This window comes from Dreissena polymorpha, chromosome 7 (assembly GCF_020536995.1).
Source record: "Dreissena polymorpha isolate Duluth1 chromosome 7, UMN_Dpol_1.0, whole genome shotgun sequence".
NCBI lineage: Eukaryota > Metazoa > Mollusca > Bivalvia > Myida > Dreissenidae > Dreissena > Dreissena polymorpha.
The window spans coordinates 23,743,012-23,757,163 of record NC_068361.1 but is presented as its reverse complement, the minus strand read 5'-3'; the positions used below and the strand labels follow the sequence as shown (position 1 = coordinate 23,757,163).

The window sequence follows — 14,152 nt, the reverse complement described above, 5'->3', positions numbered from 1 at the left end:
CGTTACATTGTTATGTCAGTCAGGATTCCTTGCTAAAAATCAACTCCCCTCTATGGCTTCCAAACCCTTCAAAGTTCCAAATCTATCTAGAACTTGTGGACATGAAGATGATGATAGACTCCTTTGCCCGGTCAGGGCTTTGAAGTTCTACCTTAAAAAGGTAAAGTCTATTCGAGGTTCTTTTCATTCCATTAAAAAGGGGGGGCGATGTGTCTGCGGCTTCTATTTCTCGTTGGATAGCCTCGACTATAAGGAAAGCTTATTCTTCTCTTTCATCGAGGGATTTATCCCTGTTTAAGATAAGACCGCATGAATTAAGAGCTCTTTCGGCTTCGTGGGCTTATATTAATCAGACCCCACTATCTGAAGTGCTTCAAGCTGCTTTCTGGAGGAATCCGACAACCTTCTCCTCTTTTTATCTTCGTTCTCTTGAGTGCCAACAAGACAATTTGTATAAGTTGGGTCCTCTTGTAGTGGCTCAAACTGTAGTTTCTTTTATGGCGTAAGTACACTGGTGCCATCCGAGGATTAAGTACTATACTGTACTAACAAAGATTATAAGAGGACGTGATTCTACTATCTCTGGCTGTAAACCCTCTATATGGGTTCTGCTGTGATGGGAAAAAATATGCGAACCTTCCCGCCGCTGCAGCTGCAAAATCAGCTAGAGATAACAGGTAACGTATTTATGATATTAAAACAAATTTTCTTAAAGTAAAATTCATTTTAATTATTAAATACTTACCTGTTATCGGTAAGTCCCACCTCCCACCCCGCTCATCGCCTTTTTATGTTTGCGTAAAGGAAAGATGAGTTGTGGTTCTTGATTTCCTGTTAGGTTTGTTTTTAGCTCGACATTTCGAAGAAAAATGAGAGCTATGCTACTCGCCCTGGCGTCGGCGTCGCCGTTGTTAAAGTTTTTTATAAAGTCAAATAATTTTAACACTATCAAAGATAATTAACTCAAACTTGGAATACTTTTTTATGGCAACAAGACAATTGTGTATGTCAAGTTGCTTAACTATGTCAGACTTATTTTTAGGGTTTTGCCCCTTTTTAAACTTAGAAAATAGAAAGTTTGGTTAAGTTTTGTGTTTCGTCCACTTTAACCTTAAGTATCAAAGCTATTGCTTTTATACTTGCAACACTTACTAACTATCATAAGGGGACTGTGCAGGCAAAGTTATGTAACTCTGATTGGCATTTTGACAGAATTATGGCACCTTTTATACTTAGAAAATTGAAAATTTGGTTAAGTTTTGTGTTTGGGTCCATTTTTCTCCTAAAGTATCATAGCTATTGATTTCAGACTTGGAACACTTGCTAACTATCATAAGGGGACTGTCCAAGACAAGTTGCATAACTCTGGTTGGCATTTTGACATTAATATTGCCCTTTTTTGACTTAGTAACTTTGAATATTTTGTTAAATTTTGTGTTTAGATGCACTTAACTTCTAAAATATCAAGGCAATTTCTTTCAAACTTCAAATATTTTCTAACTATCATGAGGTCACTGTACCTGGCAAGTTGAATTTGACCTTGACCTTTGAATGAAATCGAATCTTAAGGTCAAATAAATAAATTTTGCTTAAATTGCCATAACTTTTTTATTGAGGATCAGATTTGATTGATACTTTGACAAAACAATACTTACCTGACATACCACAATGGACTCCAGCCAAACCATTCCGCAGGCTCCACCCCAGAACCCCCCCCCAAATATATATATTTTTTTTCCTTTTTTATGCCCCCCGGTAGCAGTTGAACTGCCCATCAGTCTGTGCGTTCGTCTTAAAACTTTAACATTGGCCATAACTTGTGCAGTATTGAAGATAGTAACTTGATATTTGGCATGGATGTGCATCTCATGGAGCTGCATATTTTTAGTGGTTGAAGGTCAAGGTCTAGGTCATCCTTCAAGGTCAAAAGTCAAATATATGGCGTTTCCGTCCTTCTGAAAACTTTAACATTGGTCATTACTTTTGCAATATTGAAGATAGCAACTTGATAGTTGGCATGCATGTGTATCTCATGGAGATGCAAAATTTTAGTGGTGAAAGGTTAAGGTCAATGTCAGCCTTCAAGGTCAAAGGTCAGATTTTGCAATATTGAAGTTAACAACTCACCATTTGGCATGCATGCGTATCTCATGGAGCTGCACATTTTGAGTGGTGAAAGGTCAAGATCATCCTTCAAGGTCGAATGTCGAGGTCAAAGGTCAAAATTTGCAATATTGAAGATAGCAATTCGATGTTTGGCATGCATGCGTATCTCATGTAGACGCTCATTTTGAGTGGTGAAAGGTCAAAGTCATCCTTCAATGTCAAATATCAAATTTTGTGATATTGAAGATAGCAACTCGATATATGGCATGCATGCGTATCTCACGGAGCTTCACATTTTGAGTGGTGAAAGATCAAGGTCATCCTTCAAGGTCAAAGGTAAAATATATGGCTTCAAAGCGGCGCTGTAGGGGTCATTGTGTTTCACAAACACAACTCCCCAGAATCCCCACCACCCACCCCCCTCACCCCCCGGAATTTGTTTTCCTTTTGTTTCTTCTTATTTGTTTAAATATCATCTAATAAATGACACCCACTTTATTCCCCCTCTCCACCCCCCACGAACAGAAATATATTTTTTTAAACAAGTTAAAAAAAACACAAATATTTATTTTTATAATTTTATCTTTGAAAGACTGTCCAACCATCACACCCAAGCTATTGATATCAAACTTAAAATATAATCTTATTAGTTTGTTTTATGTCTTTACAAATGTTGAATACATTGTGGAAAATATACCTAAACTCAGAATCGTCTATAATTTACCACTTCTTTAAAACAAAAAAGATCAATATGTTTCAATTATGGTCCTCTTCCAGTTAGAATATGACTATATTATCTTGACCTTAATGAATATGAACAATTTCCCCATTACAGTATACTGTCAAGCACTCGAAAAGTCGAGCGCGCTGTCTTTTGGCAGCTCTTGTTTTAGTAGTAGCTTATTGAAATAGTACAATGCCTTCAAAGGTTTATGTTTTGAATTGAAAGTTAATAATATCAGGCTACAATCACCAAAGTTATTGCTAGTGTAGAGACTTCATTTTTCAGCCAATCTTTACTAATCTTGCACAATCACACACAAGATTAATAGTGAAGTGAAATGTCAATAGGATCACACCCTAAACAAGAGAGTTTTTTCCAATTGGCTTTTAAAGCATATGTGAATAGGGGATTTCTGTAGGAAAGATTCTTCATTTTTTTTATCCAATCATCACTTAATCATTATGTATCTACAATCATAAGATTTTAATTAATAAAAGTTTTTTGAAGAATTAATTGTATAAAAAAGGTCATATTAGTATCACTGGAGTAATTGCCCCATGTTTTTGTTTCGAATACATGTACAATCACTTGCCATTGTTTTGAATAGACACCTTATTTTTCATCCAATCTTTATCAATCTTGCACAATTCTGTAACCATAAAATTGCATGTGAAGCCAAATATAAGCAACATTCAGTCATCATGGCAATCTTTATTTAGTTTTTATGTTAAAATATCTCTCTAAGAATAAAATATTAGAAAAATATAAGTGGACATAATTATTTTTATGATTTCTTTATGAAATATGTGGACATTGGAACATTGAAAAGTATAAGTTGACTTTGCCTTTACAGTTGAGAGTCAAATGGAACGCTTTGTAAAAGGTGCATCCGTGCCATTAGCAGATGGACCCCAGCCAGAGTGTAGTTACAGCAAGAAAATTAGTCTGCCTGAAACAAAAGTATCTCGGGTGCAGCCAGAATTACAGTTGCAACCTGCCTCTAAAATGGTATGGTTTGCAAGACATTCCATATTGTTTATAAACATGTTTAACATGTCAGTCTATATTGTACCACGATCTCCTGAACAGAGTTCATTACCTAAAAATCTTAAAAAAATCATATTACACTCAGATAACATAATATTCAGATGCAGTATAACATTAAGATGTGGCATAATTTCTTGGAACTCAAAAATCATTAGTTTGAATACTATTATTAAAATAAATCTCTCAAGGCGAAATTGTTTACACTTAAATAAGTAATAACCATCTTCAAACTCGAGCATTAATATGTGGAAAACTGCAACACTTGTGTCAGTCGTTTTTCCTATGTAATATTTAAATAAAAATATCCAAGCTGGAGGTTTTTTCATTATCTTTATGCTGGGAATGTGTAAATGGGGCACATTGTTTGCTCATTTTATTATGTATGAACCGTTGAAGGGAATGTGTACTCAACTTAATTATATCAAATACGTGTGTATTACTATATTTACAGGCCCTACCACCACCTTCTGCTTTGGAACCAGTCAACAAGAGAAGACAGTCTTCTGTAGTGAGGTTTGATCATGATGGACCCAAACCACTCTACAGAGAGAATGTTGACTCAAGGTGAGATTTAAGATCAGCCAAGTGAAACACAGAACTTGAAATATTTTACATTGATGGATTTCACATGTATTAATTATGGTGTCCCTAAAAACTTAAAATGCATTCTGACTACAAACTGAATAAACTAGAATAATATGTTATTGCTGTTCAGCATAAAAAGCATCACAGTTCACTTGTAATCCATTTAAACTAGTTTCTTCCACTTAGACTAATTCCATACAGTTATTGGATAACTGGATACATTAATATGAAAGAAAGAGTACAACTGTTCACAATCGATTACCACGCTACACTAAATAAATATTTCTGATTTTAAACACATTTTCCATTTTCAATATTTTCAATTGATCAAAATACCTGTGTTTGTTAGGCTTATGCCCTTGAGTTTTCATAACTGTACAAATTGTTGTTTATGTATATATTTAGCTCACTCACATAAGCATGAAGTGCTCAGTGTGTGTCATTGTGATCAGCCTATGTCGTGTCGTGCAGTGTCGGGTGTGAGGCATGCAATCTCAACTTTTAGACTGTTACAACTGTTGATCAAACTTGGTCAGAATGATTAACTAGAAAATATCTAGGCTGATTTCAAAACTGGGTCACATTTGTAAAACACTAAGTCACCAGGTCAAATCATACAAATTCATTGTAACCAATTTGGAGGCATGATTTATGACTCAATCTTAATGAAACATGGTTGGAATGTTTATCTTGACTTATTGTGAGTCATACGTGTGAATGATGGTCATGTGAGTCAAGTGAGTCCAAAAGTATGCAGTGATTTTTTTTGCCCAAAATTACAGCCTCTTACAGGCTGTTTTCCCTATTGCAAAAAGTAGAAAAAGCTGTTTCACAATAGCAAAAAGAAACATTTTCCCCTAAAATCTAACCAAAATTTCCGACAATAATTTGCCAAACTTTTCCAATAACCTCAATAATTGGTTTATTGAGTTTATTATGTAGCAATTAAATTCCCTAGCACTTTTAAACAAATTTTTAAAAAGCAGTTAAACATGCACTTGTAAACAATTGGTATACTGTTATTATGCCCCCCTTCGAAGAAGAGGGGGTATATTGCTTTGCTCATGTCGGTCGGTAGGTCGGTCGGTCGGTAGGTCGGGAGGTCCGTCCACCAGGTGGTTGTCGTATGATAACTCGAGAACGCATACGCCTAGGATCATGAAACTTCATAGGTAGATTGATCATGACTCGCAGATGACCCCTATTGATTTTGAGGTCACTAGGTCAAAGGTCAAGGTCACGGTGACCCGAAATAGTAAACGGTTTCCGGATGATAACTCAAGAACGCATACGCCTAGGATCATGAAACTTCATGGGTAGATTGATCATGACTCGCAGATGACCCCTATCAATTTTGAGGTCACTAGGTCAAAGGTCAAGGTCACGGTGACCAGAAATAGTAAAATGGTTTCCGGATGATAACTCAAGAACGCATACGCCTAGGATCATGAAACTTCATGGTTAGATTGATCATGACTCGCAGATGACCCCTATCAATTTTGTGGTCACTAGGTCAAAGGTCAAGGTCATGGTGACCCGAAATAGTAAAATGGTTTCCGGATGATAACTCAAGAACGCATACGCCTAGGATCATAAAACTTCATAGGTAGATTGATCATGACTTGCAGATGACCCCTATTGTTTTGGGGTCACTAGGTCAAAGGTCAAGGTCACGGTGACCTGAAATAGTAAAATGGTTTTCGGATAACTCAAGAACGCTTTTGCCTAGGATCATGAAACTTCATAGGTAGATTGATCATGACTCGCAGATGACCCCTATTGATTTTGAGGTCACAAGGTCAAAGGTCAAGGTCACGGTGACCCGAAATAGTAAAATGATTTTCGGATGATAACTCAAGAACGCTTTTTCCTAGGATCATGACACTTCATAGGTACATTGATTGTGACTCGCAGATGACCCCTATTGATTTTCAGGTCACTAGGTCAAAGGTCAAGGTCACAGTGACAAAAATCGTGCTCACACAATGGCTGCCACTACAATGGACAGCCCATATGGGGGGCATGCATGTTTTACAAACAGCCCTTGTTTATAATCATATTAATGATGTTTATTTTTTCCCAACTTCTCAACTTCATGGTCTATCGCGCTTCTTTTCCAATTAAAAAAACACAGGCTGTACAAAATAAAGTGATAAAAATCACTGCTACGTCACTAGGTCAAATGTAAGATTGACCTTTATACCATTTTAGAGGTCAGACTTTTGACTCGATCTTGATAAAACTTGGTTAGATATTTACCTTGATATCTTCTAGGCAAAGTTCTAACGGGTCACATGCAACCAAAAACTATGTCACCAGGTCAAATCTTATAAAATCCTTGTAATCTATTTAGAGGCTACATATGTAACTCTGAAATTTAGTCAGAATGTTTATCTTGACGATTTCTAGTCAAAGTTTGAATCTTGTTCATGTGGAAAGCTAGGTTGCCAGGTCTTATCTTTAAAAAACCTTGTTACCCCTCTAGAAAAACATTTGTGACTCAATCTTCAAATCTTGAAACTTGATCAGAAAGTTTAACTTGACATTTTTAGGCTGAATTCGAATATGGGTAATATGCGTTTCATAAACTACGTTGATAGGCCAAAGCTTTGAAAAAGCATATTACCACTCTTGAGACCTCATTTGATATTCAATTTTAAAATCTGGGTCACATGTGGTAAAAAGCTAGACACCTGCTAAAAGACTTCTTCCATTTGTGACCATTAACTCAGGTTATCAAACAGGGCCTTCATGCCCCTTTTTTCATCAATACATTTATTATAAATATTTTATGATTATATGAAAAGCCATAAACTAACGCTATAATAAAATATTGGCAACTATTCAATCATTAAATAATGCTTATATATTTCATAATTGTACGGTATACAACCCATGCGAAAGACGTCTGATGTCCGATAATATTATTATTATATTAATATATAATTAAACTGTAATGTATAACAAAAACATAAAGCTCTCTTCACTTTTAATTGAAATTTTTACCATATAATTTCACAGAACGGGTTTCAATTAAGTTGTTATTTTCGTGTATGTTGTATTTATATACAATGTGACCATCATTATAATGAAAATAAACTCTAAAAAGGATTAATTTCTATTGTTTATTGAATAAGAACGAGGTGCAGTAAAATCTGGTGAGTTCCGGTAAATTTGAAAATTCTTGGACCTTGTGTCCGGTAAGATATTTTCCTCTTTCGCATGGGTTGAGATATGTGTGTAAGAATTATAACAAAGTGCTGTTTTTTTGTTTGTTTTTAGCTCCATAAAATTTGGTACTGAAGAAATGTGTGCAGAGTTTGCAACCAAGTTATTTCTATCATCTCCTTCGGTGTCAGAGACAACAGGAGTAATAACAAACCTTGATGTCTATACAAATATACAGGTGAAAATTAACTATTAGCTATATATTGTTCTTAAATATATGGGACTTACGAAACGCCAGAAATAATGTCAGAATGGAAATTATTGCGTAATGTATAATTGACAGGGATCAAAACTAACTTTATAATTGGTTGCCTACATGGGCAACCATCTTTATTTATTTGGTTGTCAAGCCAAAGAGTAACAAGCCCAGAACCATATACATGGAACAACACCACTGCTGACATACAGCAATTTCAATGCATTATGTCCTAGTTTGAACCTGTAAGGAATTGTTCCATATAAAAATGAATATTATTAAATTTATTATCGATCAACTGTCACCAATTTTGTTCAATGATTAAATGCATGAAATCGTTACAAGCTTTAAAAAACTATTGCCGAGCCGGACTGCAAACTTTTGAAATTGAGTTGCCCGGGCCAAAATCTGCACGCCTCGCGCTAACGACCATCCACTAATCTCTATCCGTTTTCAATAGTGTCATGTACGTTTTATCGTGTTTGATGATTTTATTTTAGCAAATTTGTCAAACGGAAGTACAGAGAAGTGGACCAAAAGGTCGATTTGGATTAGTCACATCAATAACACTTATTGGTGGCAAGAGCATCGTAAGGAAAAGGGTATGTTTCTACTTGAAACACTCTATTATGTGAATTGAGATAAGACATCAAACTTGGAATGGATATCACTTTTGTGATTTTCTTAAACAAAACTGTTTGTTGTATGTTCAGAATGTATTTTAATGTCATAAATGCTATCTCTTAGCTATCTCTTAGATACTGCCTTTCCAAGGGGGTTAACTCATCCGGAAATTTAATCAAGCTGGGAACCGGCCACCCCTTTACTGAAATTATAGACAAGGTTAAACATAGTGCAATGCAACCCAGGCAAAAACCAGTAACCAGTCCTCAATATTCTTTCTGGATCGACCAAGTTCTCGGCATTGATGTCAGACCATATGGATTCCACCATATTTCAGTCTTTAACTGGTAACGTCTCCGGTCATATTATGACTGGTCCGTTCACCTGGCAACTGTCACCGGTCACTGACCGGTCCGGTTCGGTCACCAATTACCAATCACCAGGTATTACCCTGTGTTTTCATCGGTCACATTATGTAGCCCCACGGGTATCTTCTACATTACCTAGCTATATACCCCTGGTTATGACTCCATCGAATCCAATACTTTATGGATTCAACAGTCTCGAGGACAATTTGTGCCTTTTAATACCGATGTTCTACTGGCGACCGTTGGTTTCCAAGTCATCTACGCTGACTTGAGTGTTTATCATTTGCCGTTGTGTGCCATTATGATTTTAACGTTCCATATGGCAATCTAGTTGATGGTCATTTTATTTTTCATCTGTTTTGAATTAAACTTGTGTTTAATGTATGCTCTACGGCAGTGGTAGATTACGTACAATTGACTTTCTCTTTTACAATAATGACAGAGATAATGTTAATTATTTTCATTATGAGCAAATAATGATTTAATGTGCCGTATGGCAATCTGGTCTATGACCAGTTTATTGTTATCCCCCGCCATAGGCGGAATGATTTTGTTTTGGCGTGGTCCGTCCGTCCGTCCGTCCGTCCTTCCATCCGTCCGTCCAGCACTTTTGTGTCCGGAGCCATATCTTGGAAGTGCTTTGGCGGATTTCATTGAAACTTGGTATGAGTATATATATGGATAAGAGGATGATGCATGCCAAATGGCATTGTTCACCATCTGTTAATAACAGAGTTATGGCCCTTTGTATCTTTAAAAAAGGCTTTTTTGTGTCCGGAGCCATATCTTGGAAGTGCTTTTGTGGATTTCTTTGAAACTTGGTATGAGTATATATATGGATAAGAAGATGATGACGCCAAATGGCATTGTACACCATTGGATAATAAAGGAGTTATGGCCCTTTGTATCTTGAAAATACTTTTTTGTGTGTCCGGAGCCATATCTTGGAAGTGCTTTGACGGATTTCATTCAAACTTGGTATGAGTATATATATGGATAAAAGGATGATGATGCACGTTGGCGTTGTCCATCCGTCCAGAAAACTTTTGTGTCCAGAAGTATATTGGCGGGGGATATCAATTCAATGAATTTGCTTGTTGAATGTGTTTTGCTCTTGTTTTTCATATATCGACTACATGATGGTCGCAGACAAAAGAGTTGAGAAGATGCTTTTTACACGGACATTGGCCAAGACGTTGACCGAAACGGGCTTAATGCTGGCAGTCGGTCGACGTCAGACCATAAGGCTCCCGCCATTCATCGGTCTTTGGCCATCCGGGCAAGACGTTGACCGAAACAGGCTAATGCTGTCAGTCGGTCGACGTCAGATCATATGGCGCCCGCCATACGTCGGTCTTTGCCCGAGGACGTTGCTCATGGAGCTTTGGCTCTGCATCGATCGACGTCTGACCATATGGCACCCGCCATACTTCGCTCTTTGGCTAGTCGTGTGCCCCCTGCTGCTATACTATTGAATCCTAATACATTATAGATTCAGAATTATTTTGGACACTTTGTGCCTATCAATACTGATAATCTTCCGTTGTTTTCCGGTTAACATTATCAGTTCGATGACTTCGTTGATGGTCACTCTTCTTCACCAGATATTTCCATTCCGACGCAGTCATATTATGACCGATCCGGTCACCGGTCATATCGCCGGTCACGGGTCAGAGCAAGAAGTCGTGCATCATCATCGGACTATTCTTCCTTCTCTTCTGCGTCATTTAATGACTCATCGTCATCTGCTTTAATGATGTCTCATCGCCATCGGATTGGACATTTGGCACACTCTTCTTTTCCGAGAAGTTCTCGGCATTGATGTCAGACCATATGGATTCCACCATATTTCAGTCTTTAACTGGTAACGTCTCCGGTCATATTATGACTGGTCCGTTCACCTGGCAACTGTCACCGGTCACTGACCGGTCCGGTTCGGTCACCAATTACCAATCACCAGGTATTACCCTGTGTTTTCATCGGTCACATTATGTAGCCCCACGGGTATCTTCTTCATTACCTAGCTGTATACCCCTGGTTATGACTCCATCGAATCCAATACTTTTTGGATTCAACAGTCTCGATGACAATTTGTGCCTTTTAATACTGATGTTCTACTGGCGACCGTTGGTTTCCAAGTCATCTACGCTGACTTGGTCTATGGTTTACTTTCATCCCCAGCTGATCCATTCTGGTGCTGGATAATGAACTATCCAATAGCTGATTACCTGTAGGCTACATACTTTGCAGACACTGTCACGGAACAGGTGGGCCGTGTACGTGACCCTAGCAGGATTAGCAAGACGACGTTTCGTGTCGACTTCTGCTTTTCTTTTGCTTCTACGACGGTGCATGTTTTCAAGTTACTGGAATCAACAATAATCCAGCTCCATCGTTATTGAAAGTCTCTTAGGACCTGACTTAGCCTAAACCGCTTGATAGCGTTAAAAGCTTCAAGTCTCTTGTACCTGACCCGACAAACAATTTGGATTTTTCAAACTGCCGGTTCAGATTTCTGACATTATCATACTTTCGCTTCGTATGCCAGTTGTTTCTACTACTATCTCAGTTATTTACTCCATGTTCGAGATTTGGCAACTGAGAGAGGGCTGATACATAGGATTGCCTACCAGCTTGACTGCATGGCGGCCACAGCGTTGTATATGGCTTTGGAGCTATCAAACTCAGATATTAGATGCTAAGGTTCTGGAGGGACCTCAACCTCTCTTTTGGTTTTTAAGATTCCCTTGTTGGAGACAAGTTTATTTGAAAGAACAACTTTTCCCTTTTAAAGTTCTTCTTCTATTACACTTTTGGCCCTAAAAGGCCGTCTTCCTATAACTGGTCGTATTCCTATCGGAATTCGTCTGGTTAAGATTCTTGAAATAAAGGGCTTTAAGCAAAGGGCAAAGGGGCATGGCGCATTACTTTCAAAAAGGGCATTTTAGCGCGCAGTTTAGGCAAAAAAGGGCAAAAACGTTCCTTGAATACCTGAATTACGGGGAAACATGATATCGCATCAGAAGCAGTTGTGGAAAAAATAACATATAAACAAGCATATTTAATGGTAATTGATGTATTTAACTTACTATGATTTTTATTAATATATTTACCTTGCAATGTACATTTAAGTTCCATGCTGTTTCAATAAACTGTACAGCACGACAAACATAATAAAGCAATATATGCACATGAATCTGATTATACACAGATCCACTAACATATAAATGAAACCATGTTTGTCTTATCCCATTTTCTAACAATAATCTTGCCAGATGTTTAAAATAACGCTGCGAGTAAATTGATCGCTAGCAATATGCAAACACTCGTTTCCGTGACATACATCCACCGAGTAGATTACAAATAAATAAATAATGTTGTTGCTATCTAAAACATTTTTATGCATCGTTGATTATCACAGACATTTCATTAATTCCTTCTTAATGTATAATCTCCATCGTTAATTCGATCGTTTACGACGTTATTTGCCATTTTTGCCGAGTCACAATTTAATTCTGTATAGTCCGCCATGTTGTTAAAATGTCAAATGATGTAAGCGACAGGTGCGCATAGCAACGTTAAATTGTATAAGCGATTAGCATTTTGTTAAATTAGTATACGTCTCAGTAATTATTTCAATAATTAGATCTAATTATCTTAAAGACAAAAGCGATAAAGAAAAAATTTGTTTGTGTTTTTAAATGTAATTATGCGTAAAAATATATGTTTTGATATAACTGAATAATGCATGTAATGCACAATTGCCACGAGAATAACATCAAGTTTTTCATCAAAAGTCTCCGAAGTAACGATTTTAGTGTGGAGGAGTACACATTGCCGAACGAAAAGTGCGCTTGGTATAACAAAGCCTCTGGTATATCGATTGATACTGACACGGGGTTATTCACGCATGACTAATTCACAGCTTTGGAGCAGTCTACCTATAAATCGAGCACTGTAATAGATTAAATCTGCTCAATTAATATAGTCGATTAGACGTTGACGTCTCTCGAGTAAATCAAGCACAGTCGGAGCGTCACTGACAATCAAGGACGCTGATTTTGCGGACCAAGTTAGGTCATAAGGCAATAAAGATGTTATCGATAAGGGCGCGTGGCGAAATTTGCCTTTGAAAAGGGCAGAGTGGCTATCCGTGAGGGCGGCGTGGCTTTTCGCCACGCTAAAATGGCCTGAGAAAAACACTAGCTTAACCAAGCCAGATTTGAAGACTTCCAAGCTTTCTACCGGCAAGGGTGGACCTCCCTAAGGTTATTCCTAGGGTTTTCACCTTTTCTGCCACCACACCTCTGATGCCGAGGTACCACTTTCAGTCATACTTCTGTACTTCGCAAATCGATGACTTCGCGACCTTTATTCTCCAGGATTTTAAAGTAGCCTTTTATTGGTTCAAGAAAGAGGATACTGTAGATAGGTCATAGTCTTAAAAGTGTTCAACACTTTTCTCATCCACCAATTTTCAAGTCTGATGGGAGTGGAAAAGTTCGGCTTTTCGTGATTTCTTCCTTACCCATCTTTGACTTATGGTTCTGGCCACCGGTTGGTTATTTACTGCTCCAGTTACCTGTCTTTCTGCTGGGACATCTTTTCTTACATCCGTTTCAGCTTTATTATGCCCCCCTTCGAAGAAGAGGGGGTATATTGCTTTGCTCATGTTGGTCTGTCGGTCGGTCGGTCCGTCCACCAGGTGGTTTCCGGATGATAACTCAAGAACGCTTGGGCCTAGGATCATGAAACTTCAAAGGTACATTGATCATGACTCGCAGATGACCCCTATTGATTTTGAGGTCACTAGGTCAAAGGTCAAGGTCACGGTGACCCGAAATAGTAAAATGGTTTTTGGATAACTCAAGAACGCATGCGCGGCCAACAGGGCGAACTCTGAACAATATAACTGAAGCAACTGTTCTGTAATCCTAAATCTATAATTATCAGTCCAATGAAACATCATCCTTTGAGTAATATAAAGTGGATCAGTAAAAATATTATCAGAATATGAGATTTTTTGTATATTTTGTATATTAAATATTGTGTTAATGTTTAATTTTGTTGATTAATATAAATATAAGCAGGACAGGGGAGGTAATACACTATTATATCTTTCTTATATACAGGGGAAACAAATGCAATAAGTTTAAATTTCATGTTTAATAAATATAGGATATTTGTTCATGTCAGTGTGAGATCATTTGTTATTTTTTATGATCACATTTTATTATTACTTTGACAAAACATCACTTACCTGAATACCACAAA

At 37.4% G+C, this 14,152-nt stretch overlaps 1 protein-coding gene across 1 annotated transcript in view; it reads left to right on the top strand.

Moving 5' to 3' along the window:
- Positions 1-14,152, top strand: part of LOC127839535 (uncharacterized) — a 101,623-nt gene that overhangs the window by 39,824 nt on the left and 47,647 nt on the right. The window contains exons 9-12 of the mRNA XM_052367927.1: positions 3,684-3,838; positions 4,329-4,441; positions 7,745-7,868; positions 8,387-8,488. Of these exons, the coding sequence (XP_052223887.1) occupies positions 3,684-3,838; positions 4,329-4,441; positions 7,745-7,868; positions 8,387-8,488 (494 nt within the window). The remainder of the gene's footprint in view (positions 1-3,683; positions 3,839-4,328; positions 4,442-7,744; positions 7,869-8,386; positions 8,489-14,152) is intronic.